Below are 23,164 nucleotides of genomic sequence, written 5' to 3'. Positions count from 1 at the left end.
TCATTGATTTAAAATCATTCAATATACTCTTTAAAATTTAACTAAATGATTTAGAATAGAATTTTGAAATTTTTAAAAAGTTTACCAGCAGCAGAAGTGAGTGTAACATGAAGGTCTCCTCTTCGGGAATATTCAATAGTTGCTTCAAATTGCACATGTTCCAGGGACTTGATGGCATTTTCTTGTTCTTCACAAGCTCTTGTTGGAATTTCAATGATAACTTCTCCATTACCTTTCAGGGCTCTAAATACATTTTGAACAAAATCACTGGATAAAGTACATCTCTTCTTCTTTGTATTTTATGCAAATACATACACATCAGTCTTGACTAGATACTCAGCTAAGCTTGTTGTCTCTCCCTGTTATGAGTAGAACAAAATTCAGGAGTAGCTAGAAATAATGTGTAGAAAATGGTAAGGTTTTTACAGAATTGTAAAAAAAATTCTACAATTTTTATGCATCATAAAAGACCACAAATAGCTAAAGTAACCCTGAGAAAGAACAAAGCTGAAGGCATTCCACTTCCTCATTTCAAAATATATTTCAAAACTATAGTAATGAAAATAGTATGGTACTGGCATAAAGACAGACATATAGACCAGTATAACAGAATAGAGAACTTATAAATAAACCCAAGATTATATGGTCAACTGATCTTCAACAAGGATGCCAAGAATAGTCAATGAGGAAAGAGCAGTCTGTTCAGCAAAGTGTGCTGGGAGAACTGGATATCCATAGGCAAAGTAATAAAATTGGACCCATATCTAACATCATACACAAAAATCAACTCCAAATGGAGTGAACACCATAAGATGTGCAATTGTAAGTCTGGAAGAAAACATAGGAAGAAACTTCATGACATTGGTCTTGGCAGTGATTTAATGGTTATGACACCTAAAGCACAGGCAACCAAAACAAAAGTAAGCAAGTGGGAATACATCAAGCTAAAAATCTTCCGCATAGCAAAGGGAACCATCAACGAAATGAAAATACAACCTAAAAAATGGGAGAAAATATTGCAAACCGTGTATCTGATAAAGGGTTAACCTATAAAAAATATAAGGAAACTCCTACAGCTCAATAACCAAAAAATAATAATAATAATTAATAAGCTGATTAAAAAGTGAGCCAAGTACTTATATAGATATTTTTCAAAAAAGACCTATAAATGACCAGCAGGCATATGAAAAGAATTTCACCTTTGCTAATCATCAGGAAAATGCAAATCCAGACACCTGTCAGGATGGCTGTTAACAAAAAAGCAAAAGACAACAAGTATTGAAGAAGGTGTGGAGAAATGTGAACCCTTGCATAATTGGTGGGAATACAAACAGTGCAGTCACTATGGAAAACAGCATAAAGTTTTCTCAAAACATTAAAAATAGAACTATCAAATGATCCAGCAATCCCACTTCTGGATATTTATCCAAAATAACTGAAAACAGGATCTTGAAGATATCTCATGTTCTTTTTAGCACTATTCCTAATAACCAAGATGTGGAAACAACCTAGATGTCTATCAACAGATGGAAGGTTAAATAAAATGTGGTAAAACACATATAATCTTTAAAAAGAAAAGATATTCTGCTATATGCAACAATATGGATAAGCACTGAAGATATTATGGTAAGCGAAATAAAGAAGTCACAGAGAAATAAATACTGCATAAAATTCTACTTAAATGAAGTATCTAAAATAGTCAAATTCATAGATTCAAAAAGTGGAATTGTGGTTGCCTGGGGCTAGGGGAAAATGGAGTTGCTAATCAATGGGCATGTAAGTTACACAAGATGCATAAGTTCTAGAGATCAGTTGTGCAACAATTGTACTTAGAATCAACAATAATGTATTGTATACTTAAAAGTTAAAGAGGGTAGGTCTCATGGTAAGAGTTCTTACTACAATAAAACAAAATAGAAAAGAAAAGAAAACATTTGGTGAGGAACAGAGATACAAGAATATAGTGCTATTTGCTGTGGAATAGAATTTAGGCAGGTTTGCCTTGGACCCATCAAAAAGTGGTCCATTACTGAAATGGGCCCTCTTAAGAAATGATATTATCTCCATAATGAATGTTCCCCAAGGCTCCCACTCTCGGATTTTTTTGTGAGTGTGTCTTTTTTTTTTTTTTTTAGTTTTGAAATGTATGATTTACTTATTTTTTTAAAGTTTATTTTTGAGAGAGAGAGAGCACGAGTGAGTGAAGGGCAGAGAGAGAGGGAAAGAGAGAGAATCCTACACAGGCTACACGGAGCCTGAGGCAGGGCTCAAGCTCACCCTGAAGTGGGGCTAGAACTCACCTGGTGTGGGACTCAAACTCACAGCCCGTGAGATCATGACCTGGGCTCAAGTCAGATGCTTAACTGACTGAGCTACCCAGCCACCCCAATGAGCAGATCTTTAATATAATCATGGTTTCCTTGAAAGAATCAACAAAATAGTTATACCAGATTCTGCTTCTCTGGCCAGATCTGGTAGGCTGGATGTGTTCTTATGTAAAAGCAGCATGGTAAACGATCATTCATGGAAAAAAAAAAAAAAATCATGAATCACATAGGACTATAGTGTGAAGAGAGGCTCTTCTGGAAATGGGTTTTGGATAATATTGGTTGGTAAGTATTACATATAATCAATTCTATGATACATTTTTTAAAAATACTTTAACATCTTTGACTTTGGGATTAATCTTAAAACTAATAGCTAGTAATAGTTTAATTGGCAATGAGTTTTCTTAGTGATATATAAAACAATGAATATAGATAGGCTAGGAAAGGAAAATGGAAATATGCTAAGTTGACTTGCAGATTTCTGATCTTTCGATGATTCCCATGGGCCCACAGGGAACTATGGCAAATGCTCCCTCCATCTACTTCAGAGGGTAGGTGAGAAAAAACATTGGGCAGAGTGACAAACATCATAATCAAATAGTGCCATGGGCACACATTTGTTTAAAATTCCTGCAGATACTTACCTGGGCTCAAATTCATTGTCCTTTACAACACACTCTTTCTTCTCAGGCACACTGGTCCAGGTCCTGGGATCAGCTAAATCCACCAGAGCTTTGGCATTTAGCAACCCAAATCCAAATCGACTATTCACCATCAGGCCTGCTCCATTCTTTTTCCATCCAGGGTTATTGGCCAGTGGGTCATACTCAGAGGTCCAGACAACCAAGTGCTGCATGTCTCGCCATGTAAGATTTGGACTGGAGGGGAAATGACCCAAAATATTTTTCAGGGACAAAAAATGATGTATCCTTGAAAAAGTAAAACAAGTATCTTCTTGTTTTACTTGTAAGCAAAGTAAGTAAAGTTTTACTTGTTTTACTTGTATCTTCTTGTTTTACTTGTAAGTAAAACAAGTAAAAAAAGTAAAAACAAGCATCTTCTATTTATAGATAATGAAGTCCTTTTTGCAACTATACTTTTATTGTTGTATTTCTTTTGGTGTATCTTTTCATTTGGAATTTAAAATACAGTACTGAAAGTTTCTCTCCATACCATATAAATTAAGCTCCTATTATAAGTAAAATTTGGGTTTCAATATTGTAGAAATATGTAATTTTGTCCCCGACTTTTACTGGAACAAAAATTTTAAATGACAAAACTTCCTTTGTGTCTCTGTTTTCTGCTGTCTATTCACAGCCTTGGCACTTTCCACATTATGCACTCACAGATGAGGCTTTGACTTCCTTCTTAGGAAGACTCAGATTTTAAAGACATAGCTTGGCTCCATAGTCTTAAATATCTTGCCTCTTTTCTTTATATATCAATGTTAAGAATACACTTATCTTGATGAGCACTGAGTCGTATGTGGGTTTGTTGATTCACTATATTTTACACCTGGAACTCATCTAACACTGTATGTTAACTACACTGGAATTAAAATTTAAAACAAATTGTCAAACTCTTAGCTACTTAACATTACTCTTGCAAGACACTATGCTGAATACTGTGGAGATATCAAAGGAGGTGATTCTTATCTTTAAGAAGTACACAATCCAGCAAAAGAAGTAAGCTTTTCTATAACTGTAATGTACCTGTTGAATACTTTATTCATGGCATCATGTGTTATAGGAATTTAGAGAAGGAAGAGCTCTGGGGATGGGAAGATCTAGGAAAGCTTTGCTAGGAGGAAATATTTTATCTGAACTTTGAAGTTTGGGTAGAATGTCAAGAAGTGAAGAGATAGAAAAGGGATGAGGCAACAGAACAAAACCTACAAGGGTGAAAATATAGGATGTGACCAGAATACAGTGAGGTGTTGGTTTTCTAGAACAGGGAAGAGGTGATAGGGTACTGAGCTGGATGGTGAGGACCTTGGATGCCAGGAAAAGGAGCTTATGCTTTATCCGTTGGGCAACCGGGAATCAAGGATTTTTGAGCAAGGAAACGGCATAATTAGAAGTCTTGATAAGATTAATTTATCAGCAATATAAAGATACATCAGAGATACTTGGGATTTTTGGATCTATTATAATAAAGATGTAGCCTTCCCAGATCTTTCTTTTTAAAATTTCAATTCTCCTCACATGCTCCTGAACTCCTTTATCCTTCTTCCCCCCCCCCCCCACCTTTAATAGTACTCTTCTAACATACTGCGTAATTCATTTGTTTTGTATATTTTAATGTCTGTCTCCCCTGCTATAGCTATGTAGGAAGGGTTGACATTTTTATCTATCTAGTTCTCTGATGTATACCATTCAGAAGAATGCCAGGCACAGGCGATATGCTGAGTTAAATATTTGTTGGTTGGATGACTGAATGTGCCTAAGTATTAAGTAGCCCTAATAATTTTTAAACTTGTGGCATTTTGTCATTAGATTCTTTTAGGATCGGAAGCTTTTCCTTAGCTTTGAGACCTGCATTGTTTCTATCAAGCCAATCAAGCATTATTTAATAAATAAATACCCAAGAGTTTTGTCCTCAAGTTTTATATCTTAGCACTAGGTTGTGAAACAACCATCAGGGGAATCTGGCTTAATTTGCTATCTTTTTCCTCAGAGCCCAAAATGTACTGGTTAAACAGTCCCCTGGTGACAAGAAAGAGGCAACACACATCCTTAAACACTGAAGAGTCTGGTTCTTGGTTAAAATTCCACATGTGATTTTCAGGTTTTTTAGAGGCATGACAAAGGCTCTACCTGGCAGGCTTTATGGAGAAACTTCCCTCCCCACACCAGCCTAGATGTGGTCTCTAAAAGGAGTTGCCATCAAGGACTCAGGCCCCTACCTGGTTAGGTATATTTACTTTACCACCCCTTTTGCCTTCATTCCTAGGTCTTCTTATCTGAGGCCAAGGGTAGAGGTCTTCTTCAGACCTCTGGACTCTACCCAAGGCCTCCTTATGGGGAGAAAGGAGGACACCTTAAGATACTTCTGCCCATTCTGACTCAGTACCCAGTACCATACTCTCAGCCTTCATTCCTGCCCCATCCCCACCCCAGTCAATAAAACTAGCAGGGCCTTATGTTTGGGCTCCCTCAACAGTGACATGACTCCCCATGTCTGTGCTACTTTACCTGCCATTCAACTGGCACACTTTTCCATGGAGGAAAATGGAATAGGAGGAGGAGTTAGCATTTTTTTCAGATTTTAGACTCTTGTTTAAAACATTGTAGTAAGCAGTTAAAGGCTTAACTCTTTCATTTTGTATTTATTGCTTTAATCTGCTATTCTGACACCCAGCAGCTTAGTTCTCTCTCTCATTTCAGCTCCTGACAAACATAACACCTAACTCTAGTGAGTGACTGATGGAGTGCTCAGAAAGACTCCAGTTCATTGATTCTTATGGGCCCCAGACTGCTTGCATCATAGTTACCTGTTATACTTGTGAATAGTGAAAATTCCTGAATTCCACCTAAACCTATTGAATCAAAATATCTGAGGGTAGGACATGATTTTGATATTTATATTTCAAAAAACTGTCTAGTTAATTCTATGTCATAGCTAAAATAATAGGAACTGGAAGAAAGCATACAAGCGTATAACCAATTAAGACAATTGAAAGTCTTTTCAAATCATGGGGTTGGAATAGGGAGTAATAGAAAGCACATCAAACCATATTTTATACCAAAAAGACCTGTGCTGTCTCAAGCAAGTCACCTCATTTCCCTGAGCCTGAGGTGACTCATCTGTAAGATGAGAGGGTTGAGTATGATAATCTCCAGAATTCTTTCCTATTCATACCTCCTATCTGCCCAGTATCATAAATACCTTATTTAGGTAGTGTTTCCAAGTTGGCCAACCCACACTAAGGAATATTAATTGACTAATTAACTAATAAAAATTAATTATCTTAGCAGAAATGGCTATTTTCTCAGTATAGGAACCAATTCCGTTCTATTAAGCATTTTATTGAAATTCTTGCTTCCTTCCAGTTTTTTTTAAGCTTATATATTTATTTTGAAACAGAGAAACAGATAAACCAGGGGAGGGGCAGAGAGAGAGAGAGAGGAAGAGAATCCCAAACAGGCTCTGCATTGTCAGTGCAGAGCCAGACTCAGGGCTTGATCTCACAAACCATGAGATCATGACCTGAGCTGATATCAGAGTTGGATGCCCAACTGACTGAGCCATCCAAGCACCTCCTTCCAGTTTTTGAAAGGAAGTTTTAGGTAAAAGCTTCTAACCTTTGTTGTCAGTGGGAAACACATCAATTTCTCATTTGGACCATCAGTGCAAGCAGGTGTGTATATGGAGGTTGGGGTGAGGAAGTTTACTAAGGAGATATAAGGCAGGGTTATGAAATCAAACATAAAGCATAGACTTTCTGTAGCAGGTAATTTATTTTCTATTTAGGTGCAGGCTTTATTTTTAAAAAAATTTTAACCTAATCTTTGCAAAAGATTCAGGGGAACTTCACTGTCATGCAGTTAGGAAAATTAAGCTTGTTTTCCTAAAGGGTTATTCTCCATTTATGTGATCGCATTTCATAAATGAAAAGAAACTGCTAACAATAGTGCATCTCATTCCTGACAGCCTTCCTTTGTTAATTAGTGCTCAACAGCATCCACAATAATTAAATTTTTAAAAACTGCATTAGGTTGCTAATCAAGGATATGTTTATAGAAAATAAGGAATATGGAATTAAACATTGAAATTAAGCATTGCTTCTAATTAGTGTAGGTAAAGTAATCTAGAGACAAAATTCTAAAGTGAAAAATCTTACAGGCTACCTGGTTCAGCCTCTAATCACATGTAAGCAAACCTAGATATTAAAGATTTTCTAACCTGGACACTTTCCAACATTTCACAACCCACTGAGTCAAGGATTTCTTTGATGTGTTTTAACCAAAAGTTCCATTGCAGCATCGAAATCGAATCCTATTTCCCTTTCTCTAGCCTTTAATGAAAACAGATTAGTTCATCTGGATGTTTAATACCTCCAGAGGTATAAAAGGAGTCAGTATTTTACTTCAGAATTTTTGTTCTTTATTAAAAATTATTCTGATTCCTCTGCTCTCTCCTCAGAATAACTGAAGCTATGCCAATTAAGTACCCTATTGAGCATCTTTACAACCATACCTAGATGAGATTGTAGGAAAATGCAATTGTAAAGTAACTCTTTACAGAAGTTGTTTCTTGAAATTTAGTTAAGGTACTCCCAGCACTAAAACTAGCTGGGATCCTTGTTAAAAATGGGGATTCCCAGGCCAAATACCAGATATTTTTGAATCTGAGCACTGGCATTAGGACTTGGGAATCTGCCTATTAAATAAATCCCAAAGGATTATGCTGCTGTTCAAGAAACACTCTTCTAGGAAAGAAAAACATTCCTCTACACATATTTGAGCCAATACCTATTCTTTCTCCTCCGTTCTCCTCTTCCCATTCCCTGGCATTCCAGCTATGTCATGTTTAATGTTTAATGTAGTATAATAGGTAATCCTCTTGTGGCAAGGAGTCTTTTATGATAAACTCACAAGCACATGAGTTATGACAGTCCTTTATCAGCATCAATCTTCTTAACACCTCTTTCTTTGAGGGTCTGATGGACTGCCATGCAACATTTCCTCTCCCTTGCAGGCCTGTGGGAGGCAGTGTAATATGTAGTAGCAGATAGCACAGGCTTTGTGGTCAGACAGATCTGATTTTGAATCTGCTTTTGGGATCTTGGTTACATTTCTCAACCTCTCTAAGCCTCAAGTTCTTCTTTTATAAAATGCAAGTAATAATTTCTTTTTCAGAAGGCTGTTGTAAGGGCTAGAATTAGTATTGTATACAAAGAGGTTAGCACAGTGTCCAGCTCATAGTAAGAACCTGACAAATACTGAAGGTTATTATTCTTGATAAATTTAGCCCACAGTTGTTCTCCATAGTTGATCCTTGAGGAGTGACCCTTGGTTAAATGATTTATCCCAATCTTGATTGTCTAGAGGCACTTTTAGAAATTCTGCCATTCAACAAAAACAGACACATAGACTAATGGAATAGAATAGAAACCCCAGAACTAGAGCCACAAAAGTATGGCCAACTAATCTTTGACAAAGCAGGAAAGAATATCCAATGGACAAAAGACAGTCTCTTTAACAAATGGTGCTGGGAGAACTGGACAGCAACATGCAGAAGGATGAAACTAGACCACTTTCTTACAGCATTCACAAAAACAAACTCAAAATGGATAAAGGACCTGAATGTGAGACAGGAAACCATCAAAACCCTAGAGGAGAAAGCAGGGAAAGACCTCTCTGACCTCAGCCGCAGCAATTTCTTACTTGACACAACTTCCAAGTCAAGGGAATTAAAAGCAAAAATGAACTATTGGGACCTCATGAAGATAAAAAGCTTCTGCACAGCAAAGGAAACAACCAACAAAACTAAAAGGCAACCAATGGAATGGGAAAAGATATTTGCAAATGACATATCAGTCAAAGGGCTAGTATCCAAAATCTATAAAGAGCTCAACAAACTCCACACCCGAGAAACAAATAATCCAGTGAAGAAATGGGCAGAAAACATGAATAGAAACTTCTCTAAAGAAGACATCCAGATGGCCAACAGGCACACGAAAAGATGCTCAATGTCACTTCTCATCAGGGAAATACAAATCAAAACCACACTCAGATACTACATCATGCCAGTCAGAGTGGCCAAAATGAACAAATCAGGAGACTATAGATGCTGGAGAGGATGTGGAGAAATGGGAACCCTCTTGCACTGTTGGTGGGAATGCAAACTGGTGCAGCTGCTCTGGAAAACAGTGTGGAGTTTCCTCAAAAAGTAAAAATAGACATACCCTATAACCCAGCAGTAGCACTGGTAGGAATTTACCCAAGGGATACAGGAGTACTGATGCATAGGGGCACTTGTACCCCAATGTTCATAGCAGCACTCTCAACAATAGCTAAATTATGGAAAGAGCCTAAATGTCCATCAACTGACGAATGGATAAAGAAGTTGTGGTTTATATACACAATGGAGTACTACGTGGCAATGAGAAAGAATGAAATATGGCTTTTTGTAGCAACGTGGATGGAACTGGAGAGTGTTATGCTAAGTGAAATAAGTCATACAGAGAAGGACAGATTCCATATGTTTTCACTCCTATGTGGATCCTGAGAAACTTAGCGGAAGGCCATGGGGGAGGGGAAGGAAAAAAAATGGTTAGAGAGGGAGGGAGCCAAAACATAAGAGACTCCTAAAAACTGAGAACAAACTGAAGGTTTATGGGGGGTGGGAGGGGTGGGTGGGTGATGGGTATTGAGGAGGGCACCTGTTGGGATGCGCACTGGGTGTTGTATGGAAACCAATTTGACAATAAATTTCATATTTAAAAAAAAGAAATTCTGCCATTCAGAGTTTCTGAAATAATCATCTTGGTGTAGACAATTGAATAGAGTTCAGAAACCTGTCTATTTGAGAACAGATGTCTCACTAATTTCCATGTACTTTGTCAGGATGTATATAAAATGTAAGCTAGAGTATGTCTATCTTATTGACAATTGAATCAAAATGAAAGGAATTAAATTCTTATTATATGCACCATGGATTCCTAGTATCTCTTATATTATGAACGGTGTGAGAAGCTCATGGAACCCACAAACCATTCCTTCAGGAAAGTGCCATACACATACTTATAAGCAATTCTGCATCTAGTTTCAATGAAGTTCATGAACTGCTGGTAACTTATTTATGTTATTTCATAGCAACCCATGAAGCTCCTGCTTTAAAAAATATTCTATTAAAAATTAACTGAAGTTAATGAGGCTAGATCATTCTTAGATCATTTTCTTCTTGCACAGAAAAAAGTTTGAAATTTTAGAAATCAGAGGTTATAATTTTAATTTTCAGTTCTTACATGAAATTAATATTACATCTGTTCATTGAGATAGGTGTTTCTACTATACTGGTCACTAGACAAGGATGGGTTAGGTCTGGATACTTCTATTTACATGCATCTGATAAGTGTTGGGTAGAAAAGACTTAAAATTTTAAGGATAATTTTTTTACAGCTTCCTGGAACTAACAGCTTATATTCTCAAATCACAACTATCATCAGCCTATTTCACCATCTGTGTGAAACAGCTTGCTTTCATTTGACCTTATTTTCTTCGACTCTGGATGTTCCACCACCAACTTCAGTAATTCGTGTTGGATGACACCTTCAATTTTCAAAAAGGAAGAAATTTGGAAAAAAAAAAAAAAAGATCTGATCTAACCCTTCCCTTTTAGAGATAGTAAATTGAGCCCTCAACTGGAGATTAACTTGCCTGAGGTAGGGATATGCCTAGAACTTGAAGCCATGTGTTCCTTGAACTTTTGAGTGCTTAGATTATTTTTCCTTGAATTTGGGTTGAATCTGCTGATGCGAGTCTGACCTTGTGTTCATAGACTCTGCCTTCTGTCCATTCCTCTCCTGTTACAAGTGAACTCAGATTCTCAATGCAGCTCTTCTGCTGGGCCCCAGAGCTTCAAGTTTCCCTGTTTCTGACTGAGCCCCTGGATTTTCTCTTCCCTTACCAGACATCTTCCCAGTCTCTCCAACTAGGTAAATTCTTGTGCAAAACTTCCTAGGCCTGTCTTGCTTGGCCACTGTGGCCATCTCATTGCCACGTCGAGATACCACGACGAAACCACAACTTCACAGGTGGCCCCAGGGCTCCTGGATCTACGTTGGACTTTCCAGAACAAATACTTAGCAACTTCAGAGTTTTTCCAGCCATGGCACAGGCCAAGGTGTTCTATTTTTCTGCTATTATGAACCTCGTCTACTGAATATGATGTGAGGGGAATGCTTTGTTCTTTCTCTAGAGAATACAGATGTTCTTCTATGATAACCGTCTTATTAGGAAGGATAACAGTAACTTGCAAATTTAACCACCTCCTCTATCATGCAACCAGAGCACCTGACTTGATATTGAAAGTTTTCTTGCCACCAGAAAGCAGAAACAAGGACAGATAAAAAGCTGTAGATACACAGTGTGCAACAGTTAGATTTTTTCCTTTGTATTAAGAGTTGTACTATTGGGTAACCAATATGAGGAAAAAAATAATGCCAAATCCTTTTTTAACATCATACAGTAAAATTCCAGGGGAATTTAGAATTTAAATATGGCAAAGGAATCATAATAAAAGACATATAAATAAATGTTAATCTAATTTGAGGTCGTAAATATTTTTTTGAGCATGAAAGCAAAGGAAAAAGTCTTAAAGATACTGACAAATATAGGTGTATATATACTCATTTCATTGCAATAAAAATTACATATAAGTAAAATTAAAAGGTAAATGTCAAGCTAACCAAGCATTAATAGCTTTTCTAAACTAAGGTCATAAAACAAAATCAAGGTCATAAACAAGCAATCACAGGTGATAAATGGCCAAAGAATATAAGATATTGAGCTTCATCACTAGTGAAATAAAAGCATATAAAGTTGAGATACCATTTTGCCCTATTAAAATAGCAAACATTTTAAAAGATAATAAAAGTAACTTTGGTAAGGAAACTTGCACTTGGACACAGTATTGACGGTAATGTAAAATGATATGGTCTTTCTAGATAGTAACTTGTCAGTATGTAGCCAAATCATTAAAACATGCATGCCCTTTGACCCAGAAATTCCAATCAGGGGTGTTTATCCTGAGGAAATTATCAGAGATAACAACCAATATTTATGGACCACAGTGTGTATCTAAACATGATTAGATGACTTTAATATAATTCGCATTTATATAATGGGATACTACAAACAGATAATTCTGTTTTTAATTTTCATGTTTCCTGATATGTTAGATCAGCTCTAGGATTGGTTTATATAATCTGAAAAAAGAGGGATGTTTTATAAGCTTATTGTTCCTAATACTGCCCACAGGAAATTATCTGGACAAAGTCTTTCCTGGTGGGAACAAACAGAAGTGAGAAGGCCTTGCAGCTAAGTGGAAGAAAAATTGGGAGGAAAGCATGAATTTTTAAAGGTCAAAGAACATTGATTTAGCCATGAGAAAGTGCTCTTAATATATTATAGGGTAGATTTTAAAAATTACAAAATTACGTGTATACTAAGTTCCCAATTTTGTAAGTGTGTGTGTGTGTTAAATCTACATGGAGATGTTAACAGGAAGAGGACTTATATTTTAATAGTTTTCTAAGTTTCCTATTGTAAGCATAATTGAGAAAGCAATATATGTTATTAAAAAGAAGGAGAGGCAATAAAGGTGATTAGAAGTTTTCTGGGCCTTACTTGGCTTCCAGCGCCAGAGCGAAGATGCCAGCAGCCAGGGGTGCTGAGGCTGAGGTGCCCGTGTGGGTCTCTGTGCAGTCATTGTGCAGGTCGGCACTGGTCTGGGTGGCATCCGGAAGGGAAGAAATGCAGGAGAGCATGTGAGGAGTGTTCTCCATCCCTGGGGGTTAACCATACCTAAGGCTGCATCTGCTACGATCAGGAAACTCAGCTGATTCGATTCCCTACTTCCTCTGTTAAACCATAGGCGGATGTTTGCCATCTGCTGATATTTTAGTTCACTCTCCTCTATATACAACTTGTGTATAATTCTGGCATCAAGATGCCTTTTCTGGGGATGAAGTACTCCCACTATGAATATTTTCTGAGATTCCCAAACGAAATACTGTCTGTAAAGAAGGGACAGTTTCAAAATCACTGTGAATCATGCTGGCCCATTAATCATCAGGTCCATTGTGTTTAGTCTGGCATATTTAGAAATTCTGCTTCATGCAAAATTCCCATTTGCCTTCAGATTGACATCTGACTGTCTCTTCAGCACGAGGATGTAGAGCCATTCTGATTTTGGCCACTTGAACTACTTGCACAAATTTGCTTAGTATGTATGTAGTGTGCACTCACTGTTGATATCATCTGATGGCCATGAGTTAGTGTCCATATTTGCACTATGATGAAAATGGTGTTTTTCAAATAAATGAAAGGTGTGTCAGACTCTGATATGGTTACAAATTGTAAAACTGCTATTCAGTAGATGTGTCCCATGGGCACATGGTTTCCCCATGTGGTTTCCCCATCTGTAGAATGAGGTTGACATTTCCTGACTCATATTCTGAGGATGAAATGAGATCCTGTCTGTGAAAGCATTCTTACACAATATTACTGCACGTAAGGAATTACCCAGGCTAATTTTATCTTAATGAAGAGGTTGCCAAGACTGAAGGGAAGAAACCAGAAAGACTTCCAATCAGTCTGCCTTAAGGACCATAGCATTGCTGGTTGAGCAAGTAGTTGGGCCAAAGGATTACTAACAAGACACCCACCCAGGCTCCTGCACTATCGTTTTTAGCTAGAGATTTCAATGTGTGGGAGGGAGGTGTAAAAAAATAATTTGTTCTATTATCACCTCCTTTGGCTTCCCACTTTGAGTCTCTGAATTTCTCAAGTTATGGTGGCTCTGCTCCTTAGAGGGCTGCGGAAGCAAGGTTGTCCTTTTTCCCTATTGACGCAAGTAAGCCCCCAGAGATGACTGTGCTGAGGAAAAGGTTTGCGTAAGACAAAGGCTATGTTATTGCAACCATCTCAAATAGAATCCACCAGCTGTCTCTCCTATGGCTGATTTACCTAAGGAGAGAACTTTACAAAGATGGAAACTCTTCCTCCTACTTCACAGCATAATAGCTCAGATGAGGGACAGTCTATGAAATGGTGACTGAAATGTGTAACAGGCCACTTTCTGATAAGCAACTTTAGATACCCCTAGGGACAACAATAGGGACTCTGAATATAAGTGGGATACATGTCTGCTATGCCTCTTTCAAAGGCTATAAAATATACCTGTCATAAAGATTTTCTGGGTAGAATATCACCATCTATTATTTGAGTAATTGAATATAAGGGCATGAGAGGGAGGCCAATGTTTCAAGTTGAGGCTAGAGGTTTACTGTGTAAACTAGAGTAAGTTGCAGAAGCAGGCAGAGTTCCAGAATAGTGATCCTGTATGGAAAAGAGAACTAGCAATTTTTTTTGAGACACCATTAATATGAATCTTACACACATTCTAGTGTCTAATTATTATGGGGTTCACCTACAATCTAATTGAATCATGACCTATTATTTCATACAGATTAGAATTTAGATACTTTAGCTAGATGGTTCTTTCTGTATCAGGAGTTAAATTTGGGACCATACAGTTTAAAATTAAAAGTACTTCCCTTTGTTTGCAAAGCCCCCGAATGGCCCTTCATCACTGTGCCCTTGAAGGGAAATCCAATAATTGCCCTTGGCAGTCTGACTCACGGAAGTGAAGCCACAGCAAAGTGTGGGCTGGAGATGCTCTCTGAGCATATAACCTTCCTGAGCTGTTTATTCAGATGCTGAGAAGTTCATCTCGGGGGAAATTTAGATCGTTATTTTCCTGCAGGTTATCCATTCATAGGAAACATAGCTATTGTATGTTCTGTATTTTTATCATCTGCTAAAGGGCATGTTAGACCATATCCCTGCTATTAAAGGATCAATAAGTACAAGGGCGGTGAAGCCCCTACAACCCTGTAATCTCCTTTAAGGCTGTTCTCAGGGAGGCATCACACAAGCAGAATAGATGTTTTGATTCTTGGCTGTATGTAATGACAACTTAGTGGCTTCCCAGGGCTGGGTTTAAAGATGACAGAGAGGCAACATCATCTTGGCAGAGGCATCATTATCCTTGAGAGAGAAAACTCCCCAATAGATGCCAGCCTTTCAGGTGAGCAAAGTGTGAATCTCCCCAGCTGAGTCATCAAGCTTAAGCCAAGCAATTTTACCAAAGGTACTGACCAAAGGATCTTGTCGAATGCAAGCCCTGCTCCCCTACCTAAGCAGAGGAGTTAGACAAAAGCAACATACGATTCGCTGGTCGGTGTAATCGCCACTGCTGTATGAGGTGGCCAGGGTGGAGGAGCACTTCTCAGCATACCAGGGAGACAGGCCTTGCTGGGAGGCACTGCTGATGGAGATGGTGTAGATGCTGTCTGTGTAGCCATCACAATCACAGTTATCTCCCTGACGTCCCCCGTTCCCAGAAGCCCAGACGAAGATGGAGCCCTTTCCTTGTCTTCCCTAAAAGAAAAGCCAGACTATATCACATCTATCATCTGTTGGGATCACTGTCACATCCCCATAAAATCCCCAACAAATACATGCATGAAGTTCCCAGAGACATTTATTTGGAGTCTGTTTCAATGCCAGGTGCTCCAGCATCCGTGCTGGAAATCTCACAAGACTTCATATTACAAGCCACTGGCCTATGGCTCTGCTATTCCTCCTTCATCTGGGCCCTCTCTGGGATGAGTCAGTGAGTGCTTTTCTCTCTTTCTTTCTTTCTTTCTTTCTTTCTTTCTTTCTTTCTTTCTTTTCCTTATTGTAAGGATTCACAATCTGGCCTTTAGCACTCGCTTGTATTCTCTCACTCTTTCCTTGGCTTATGTTGCTGCGTTTGAATCTTTGAACTTCCTCTCTTTCTGCTTAAATCTTCTGGCTGACTGATAGAATGACAAAATCAGACATTATTCAGATCTGTTTTGCAGCTGCATTAAAAGGGACTCTTCAGTTGAATGAAACTCGTCAAGGCTACTCTTTCTATGACTTCTCAATTTGTGCTCTCCAAAGTTTCTACTTTTGTTTTATCCTGTGCAGAACAAGGCCTTAGAATCCTGGTAAGAATGCGGTAAATGGAGCAACACAATCAAGGCACAAGTATGTACCAGGCACATACAAAAGAGGAAGTAGCATGTAGCTATATTTAAGGATATGTCCCTAGAGATTTGAAAGAAGTCTGGGTAGTAGTTTACCTAGTGTAAAAATCTAAAAGCAGCAGAAAAATGAGAAAGGACATATACATAGTATTTTTTAAGTAAATACTCTAAGAGTAATGAATCTCTATTGAATGTCAGACCCAATTAGGGAAAACTTCCCTAACCCTTAAGTTCCATCCCTCTGAAGAATGATTTGGCTCTCTAAATGCATTTCAAATTATAAGCAACAATAAGAAATTCAAAGTCATTTCTTTTGATATAATCTAAGTGTTCTTCCCTTTCCTTCATATCCAAGTGGCCAGGTTTCATTTCAGGTAGATCTATATTAAGTATCTCACCTGCTTAACACCAAATTCAAAAGCCTTCTGGGCTAGTCGGCCAGGCCCTTCCACAGTTTTCCCATCATCATTAGGGCCCCAACTGGCACTGTAAATATCCACATGTCCAGGATTGAATCCAATTGAACTGGCTTCAATAGCGTCAGTCACAATGCCATCCAGCATTCTTATGCCTAAACAGAAAGTCAAACAAAAAACACATAAGTGGATGTCAGCATGAACATGTAGAATGGCATAGTGGCCTTAATATTCATTTTATAAAAGACTTGCAAAAGAGTTAAAAAGAAGGTAACCACTGCATGTCTCAGGTGCCCATGACCAGGCTACTATGAGCACAGAAGGAAGATACAAGTCACAGCGTCCATAAACTTTGTTATCTTCCCTTTGGAAATAACTATATGCACTAAGCAGTGGCCATGATTGTTATTGATTACAAAATACCTCCCCTCCCTTCACTACCTCAATAACCTGAAAATGACAGGATAGCTTTCAGAAGGAGCCAACAAACAGCCCTACCTTGACATGTCTGTTCATGACTATACCACAAATAACTGTTGCCCATCCTGTGCTGTATGAAGGATTTTGTATGGAACACTGTGCAGCTTGAAAAGATCTACCCACAATAGGAAACTAACAAATAGGGAAAGAACTCTTGTTTCTAAGCACTGATTAAAAATAACCCAGAGGCCATTCTTTTATATGTTTGCTAAGAAATATTCTCAAGGAACATGCTTCCTTTTCTTCTAAATAATCTCAAGGATGAAATCATTGCCATGGATTTTGCTCCTAAGGGGGAATCATTTTTCATCAGGAGAAAGCAGACATGGTAGTTCTTTGTGCTTTCTAACAGGCTGTCATGCATTTTCAGACTCATGTATTCAAGAGCCAGGAAGGCAAAAGCAATTGAGACAAATATGAGCAGATACCTGGTTATTCCTGGCTTCAGGCTGATAATGTAGTTAACTGCACAGCCTTAGATTTGTACTCTATTATTCACTATGGAGCATAGGTAAAAGAATATGTAATTAACATAATTAGCTAAAGTCACATTGATTAAAACAAAGTTATTTGAAAATTTATTTTGGAAAAAGAAAAATCCCAGCTGTACTTACTAGCTTTGTGATCTTGTGCTTGTGCAAGCCACTCAACCTCTTGTGCCTCAGTTTGTTTTTTTTTCAGTTTTAAAATGGGAATGATAACAGATAGCAGCTTACATGCATTGAGGATGTACTATACGCAGCTAACATTCTACAGGCCTTGAACATATGGACTCTCTTCTATCCTTTTGACAACATTTAAGGTAGATGCTATAATTTTCCCAATTTTATAGGTGGACTGTAAGAGAGGCACAATGGCTTGCTCAGGATCATACAACTTGATAGTGGGGAGCTGAGACCTGAATCCCAGAAATTTGGCACCTAAAATCAACCTGTTAACTAACAGAATACACAACCTACAATGTATTATAGGATCAGTGATGGACATACAGTAAGTCCCTAATAAATGAAAAGTATTATTAAAAAATGCATTTGGGACTAGATCACCAAAGGGTGGAATGATGAAAAAAAATCTCAGTAGACTTGCAATCGGAAGTCGTGTTTTGGTTCCACACTGCCACAAATAGCTGTTACCTTGAGAAACTTGTTTCTGATTACTCCTCAATAAAATGAAGGGATCAGAAAATTCTCTCACAAACTATAGCTAGATAGTACATCATCTTAAAAAATGAATTCTTTCTCTAAGTGATTACCTAATTTGTGCCCCTGTCTTCATTTTCTTTAAATTAACATGGCACTTAAAAAGGAAAAAAAAATCCCACGGCATTTTGACTATGCTAGTATCAAAGAAATCAGGAATGACGCAGAGTTTAATAGTATTTTGTATTAGTGATTCATTATCCATGCCAGGATGTGTATTTATTTGATTTCTAAACAGGAAATCATAATCAAATTCAAGACATCCTTAGGTCGAGTTTAAAGCAGTTTTACTATCATTGGCATGTTCTACAGTTGATCTTTTTTTTTATAGCAGTTTTAGAAAACAAACTAAACTCAAAGTTTGTAGCCTGTGAAAGACCAAGGTAAGGACAGTGAGAAGAGGAGAGAGAATGTGAGCCAGTGTAGGTCTACTGTCCACCCTTCTTCACAGGGATATGGATCTCACCAATGAGTTCTCTTGCCTTCTCACTGGGTTCAACCAACAGGCAGGAGAATGGGGGGTGGGAGGAGAATGGGCGACTCAGTCCCTGGGACACTCCTTGCCTAGAAGAAGCTCTGTTGTAACTCAGGGCTACAGCTCCTGTACAGTGGTTCTCTCCTATGGCCACAACTTTCTCTCTACAGTTGCCACTGACCTCTCCTTTCCCATGCTCCTTTAGGCCCAAAGGTCATCACATCTGCTCTCATTTATTAGCCCTTGTTGGCTTCCCTTATCTCTTTTTTTTCAAGTTTTTATTTTAATTCCTATTAGTTATATTGTATATTATAATATATACAATATAATGTATATTATAATATACAATATATTATTGTATATTAAGTGTATAATATAATAATGGCTTCCTTTAAGTCTTACAAATAATTCCTTTATTAAACTGCCCCGATGGAACTTACTGTATATTTCCCAATAGAGGCACTGACTGAAACAGCTAGGGACTCTAAATCCGTGCTGTCAAAGATAACCTTTGGCTTCTTCATATAACAAGCACGTATTCATTTATTTTTTTAAGACTGTTATTTGCTCTGAAATGAAGAACTACAGAATTGAGAGGCAGGGAAAGTCTTTTCCTAAATTTACCTCCTCTTTCTGTTCCCTTAGCAAGTACTCAATAACAAACCCTTGTAAATTAGCACACAGAGAAAATTAGATTTGGTTCAAAAGCTTTTCAACATTTCCATTTTTCTCCCCACAAAGATGTACAGGCTGTATTCGGCTATCATTTTTTAGGAATCCAGATCCATTGATTTGTTTGCAAATCCTGCAGCACATTCTACATGGAATTCATTTCTTCTTCTGGTTGTTGAAAGCCCCCCTTCCCACCTCATTTACACCAAGTGATGCAAGAGTCAAATTGAAGTGCAGAACTGCAGGAGCAACCCTCTGCTTTACCTCCGACTTTGGAATTGTATGCAACTCCGACCCCACACTTGTGATTATTTGCTTGCATGGCAATTTCTCCTGCACATCTGGTCCCATGTCTGAAGATTAAAAAATAGATATTATAAAACATAAGTGAGGGCAAACTGTTGTTTGCACACGAATCCATGGTACATGGTCATATTAACTTTTTTGTCAACCTTTGTTGCTGGTCTCCTTCCCATCAGTATTTGTTGAAGTGCAGGTATCAGATGAAAGGGTACTGGAGTTGAAGTATGTGATTCAAATTCCAGCTTCTACCAGTGACTAGTGGTGTGACCTTAGGTAAGTCATTTGTTCTCAAGAGTATTGTTGCAAACATGTGAGATATTGCATGTATAGCACTTAGAATAGTGGCTGGTATAATGTAAGAATTCAGGAAGTGTTAGCTATGGATACTATCGTGAGCAATTCTGACACTTTTAGAAATCATGGTTTCTATTCCATACTTTTTGGTGAAGTAGCTCCTCACTCCATCTCTAGTGACCTCCTTGGATTAGGTTATTCTGACCAGTCCTAGTAGGGTAAGTAGAACAGAATTCTCCTCTTAAGCCCTCTTCCCTTCCTCTAACCATATACTACCAAACTAAAGCAACTGAGGGTTTTCTGGTACCAAGAGGAGTTTGAGATTTTAATAGGACACTTCAGGCTAATTGGGAAACCAGGGTTCTCCTGTAACTCTGATTGGGGCTGGAAGCCTGAAGAAGACTGGTTTTGTAATCAGGCAAAGAGGGTAATTTATGATTTCAGAGTACTTGGAAGGAAATGTCAATCTCTAAAACAGAGCAGATTCTAGCATTAAAACATCAATTCTGAAAATGTGGGGATAATAATCGTCCTTTCCCACCATGACCCTAACCTCAGGAGGGTCAATAAGTCAAGAGAACTTTAATGTGAATTTATTTCACGATGTTACTGCATTTTGGAAGCAGTGTAAAGGCTGTTGATACTTTGGAGGAGCTAACAGAAAAGAGGGGAAGAGTTAGGTCTGAGCAACTCTGTCAACTAGCTACTTTTAGACACTATTATAGTAGACATCTATTTTGCTCAGCATGGAATATAAAAATTTGAAATTGACTATCCAAAATAATTATCTTTCATGTATCTTTTATTCTAAAGTACCAAAGTTCATTTCTTGGTCTCCTTTTACTAAATGATATTTCTGCTTCTTCATGTTAATACTGGATAGGAATCCTAAGTCAGAACAATATAATTATCTTTTTTTTTAACTTTTATTTATTTTTGAGACAGAGAGAGACAGAATGTGAGGTGGGAAGGTGCAGAGAGAGGGAGACGAGAGGGAGACACTGAATATAAAGCAAGCTCTAGGCTCTGAGCTGTCAGCACAGAGCCCAACTTGGGGCTCAAACTCACAAACCGTGAGATCATGACCTGAACCAAAGTCCCACACTTAACAGACTGAGCCACCCTGGTGCCCCTGTAGTTGTCTTTAATTCAAGGTCTTTCCTAATGTAGCAGATATCTGCTACTTTTTTTTTTTTCCTAGCATTTTGTCCTTTTTGGGAAGGAGCTCTCCCTCACTCCTTTTGATTCTCTCATGAGGCTCCTCTTCCCAGACAGCTTTCAAGGATTGTTGCACATTCCAGGGAAGAGAATTCTAGTCTTTCTCTAAATTCTTCAGCTTTAAGTTCCATGTGAGCCATGTGGAGCTTGCCGCCAGGCAAGATTTCTTTTACTTTTTGAGAATGAATCTAATTGGAGGCAAGAGACTAAGAGATGGAGACAGTGATTGAAGTCCTGACAGCATATTATTTGAGCTCCCAGATCTTGGAATGCCTGAAGCTAGACCATCCCTTGAGTAATTTTTTTCTAAAATGCCCATTTTACTTAATCTTTGAGTTAAGATTCTCTCACTTGCAACTGAAAGTGTCCTGACCAACCACCCATGCTCTGAGAAATGTGTGCACACTGAACATATAAAAGGAAGCTTATGCTTTGATGGATTAACCCTCTTTGCTTTTGTAGGAGGAGAAACTGAGTTGTCACCTTCTGACAAGTGTGTTCCTAGAAGTCCACCACCTGTGTTTCCATTTACACAGAATGGGAATAAGGCCAGGATAGCAAAGTCTCTCGCCTGAGCCAATAGAATCCAATTGTTGGCAAACATTCCCAGCACAGCACCTCTGTCCTAAAAATGATACACTGTGACACCACCTATTATTTCTCTCTCCTTGTGTACTGAACATTATTTTCTTGAAAGGTCCAGTAGGATCATGGTACAAAAAAGGGTAGATGTTTTTCCCTCCTCTTGCCCTCACTTCCCACCTCCACACTTTTAGAAAAAGGGAAGGCTTTATCAAAGTGGTACTATGTCATTCTTTGTAGACCTGCAGCTTTTTTTTCTTTCCTTAAATTAGGCTCTGAGATAAAAGAACCCTTTATTATCTTAGAACAATGGTAGTAACTGGCGTTTAAACAAGTTGATTTTTAAAAAATTATTCCACAAGATAGTTTAAAGACTAATATTATACTGGTTAAAACATCTTTGTCACACATGTTATTTAACTAGAAAAATAATCTGTAATTGGTATTGAAATTCTGAATATAGATTCATGGCAGCTTAATAGTAAGAGTTACCTGTACTTTGGGGATTTTATTATTTAGTGATTCCTCTTTTGATTTGCAGAGGAGAATTCAAATGCAGCTTCTATTAATCTCATTTACATAGTAATAAAGAAGAGCAGCAACACAGATAGTTTAGAGAGATAATGTCCTTGGAATTGGGAGATAATAGGTCTCTAAATGCTATAAAGTCCAAGGCAAAATGGAGCCATTCATTTTCTAAACCTAAGGGATTTATTTCTGACAACATGCTAGAAGGGTAACTCTATTTTTTATTATACCTCTTGATAAATGATAGGGATGCTACCTTTTTGGTTGATAGTCAAGAGGACCCTGAGAGATAGTTACTTATTGTGTCATTTTCAAAGAGCAGATCCTGAATTGGCTCAGAAAATTGACTTGTCTCTGCTTCTGCTCCTCTTGGATATTATTCTTGTCATGTTGATTTCTTACTGGAAGGAGGTCTTAGTTGCTAAATGAGAAAACTTGATCATCATCATCAAAACAAACACAACTTTTTCTATGTACCAGATATTATACAAGCCAATTACCTATATAAACCCATTTAAACACCATAATAACCCAACAAAGTAGATACTATTATTATCCCTTTTTAATAGATGATAAAACTGAGGCACAAAAGAAGTTAAGTAATTTGTTCAAAGCCATCCAACTACTAAGTGGCAGATCTAATATTTAATCTAAATCCAGCTGCAAAGCCTATGCTCTTAACTGTTTGGCTATGTCACACTAACTCTATGCTGTGTGGGAGGTCCATGGCAGGCTATGCTCTAGAAACTCACGGGTTTTTAGGCATAAAATAATTACCATCATATGGGCAACTTCTTTGAAGGCTTTGGACCTCCATGAATTAGGGGAAATGTGGCTATTATAAATGCTGGATATGAGACTCC

At 37.9% G+C, this 23,164-nt stretch overlaps 1 protein-coding gene across 1 annotated transcript in view; it reads right to left on the bottom strand.

Annotated features, from left to right (window-relative positions):
- PCSK1 (proprotein convertase subtilisin/kexin type 1) overlaps positions 1-23,164 on the bottom strand; it is a 44,163-nt gene that overhangs the window by 8,670 nt on the left and 12,329 nt on the right. Inside the window, exons 6-11 of the mRNA XM_060635338.2 lie at positions 19,641-19,729; positions 16,533-16,705; positions 15,287-15,499; positions 12,683-12,783; positions 2,972-3,205; positions 86-243 (exon numbers count right to left, since the gene is read on the bottom strand). Coding sequence (XP_060491321.2) covers positions 86-243; positions 2,972-3,205; positions 12,683-12,783; positions 15,287-15,499; positions 16,533-16,705; positions 19,641-19,729 — 968 coding nt within the window. The remainder of the gene's footprint in view (positions 1-85; positions 244-2,971; positions 3,206-12,682; positions 12,784-15,286; positions 15,500-16,532; positions 16,706-19,640; positions 19,730-23,164) is intronic.

This window comes from Panthera onca, chromosome A1 (genome assembly GCF_046562875.1).
Source record: "Panthera onca isolate mPanOnc1 chromosome A1, mPanOnc1 haplotype 2, whole genome shotgun sequence".
NCBI lineage: Eukaryota > Metazoa > Chordata > Mammalia > Carnivora > Felidae > Panthera > Panthera onca.
This window is presented reverse-complemented; position numbering and strand designations above follow the sequence as displayed.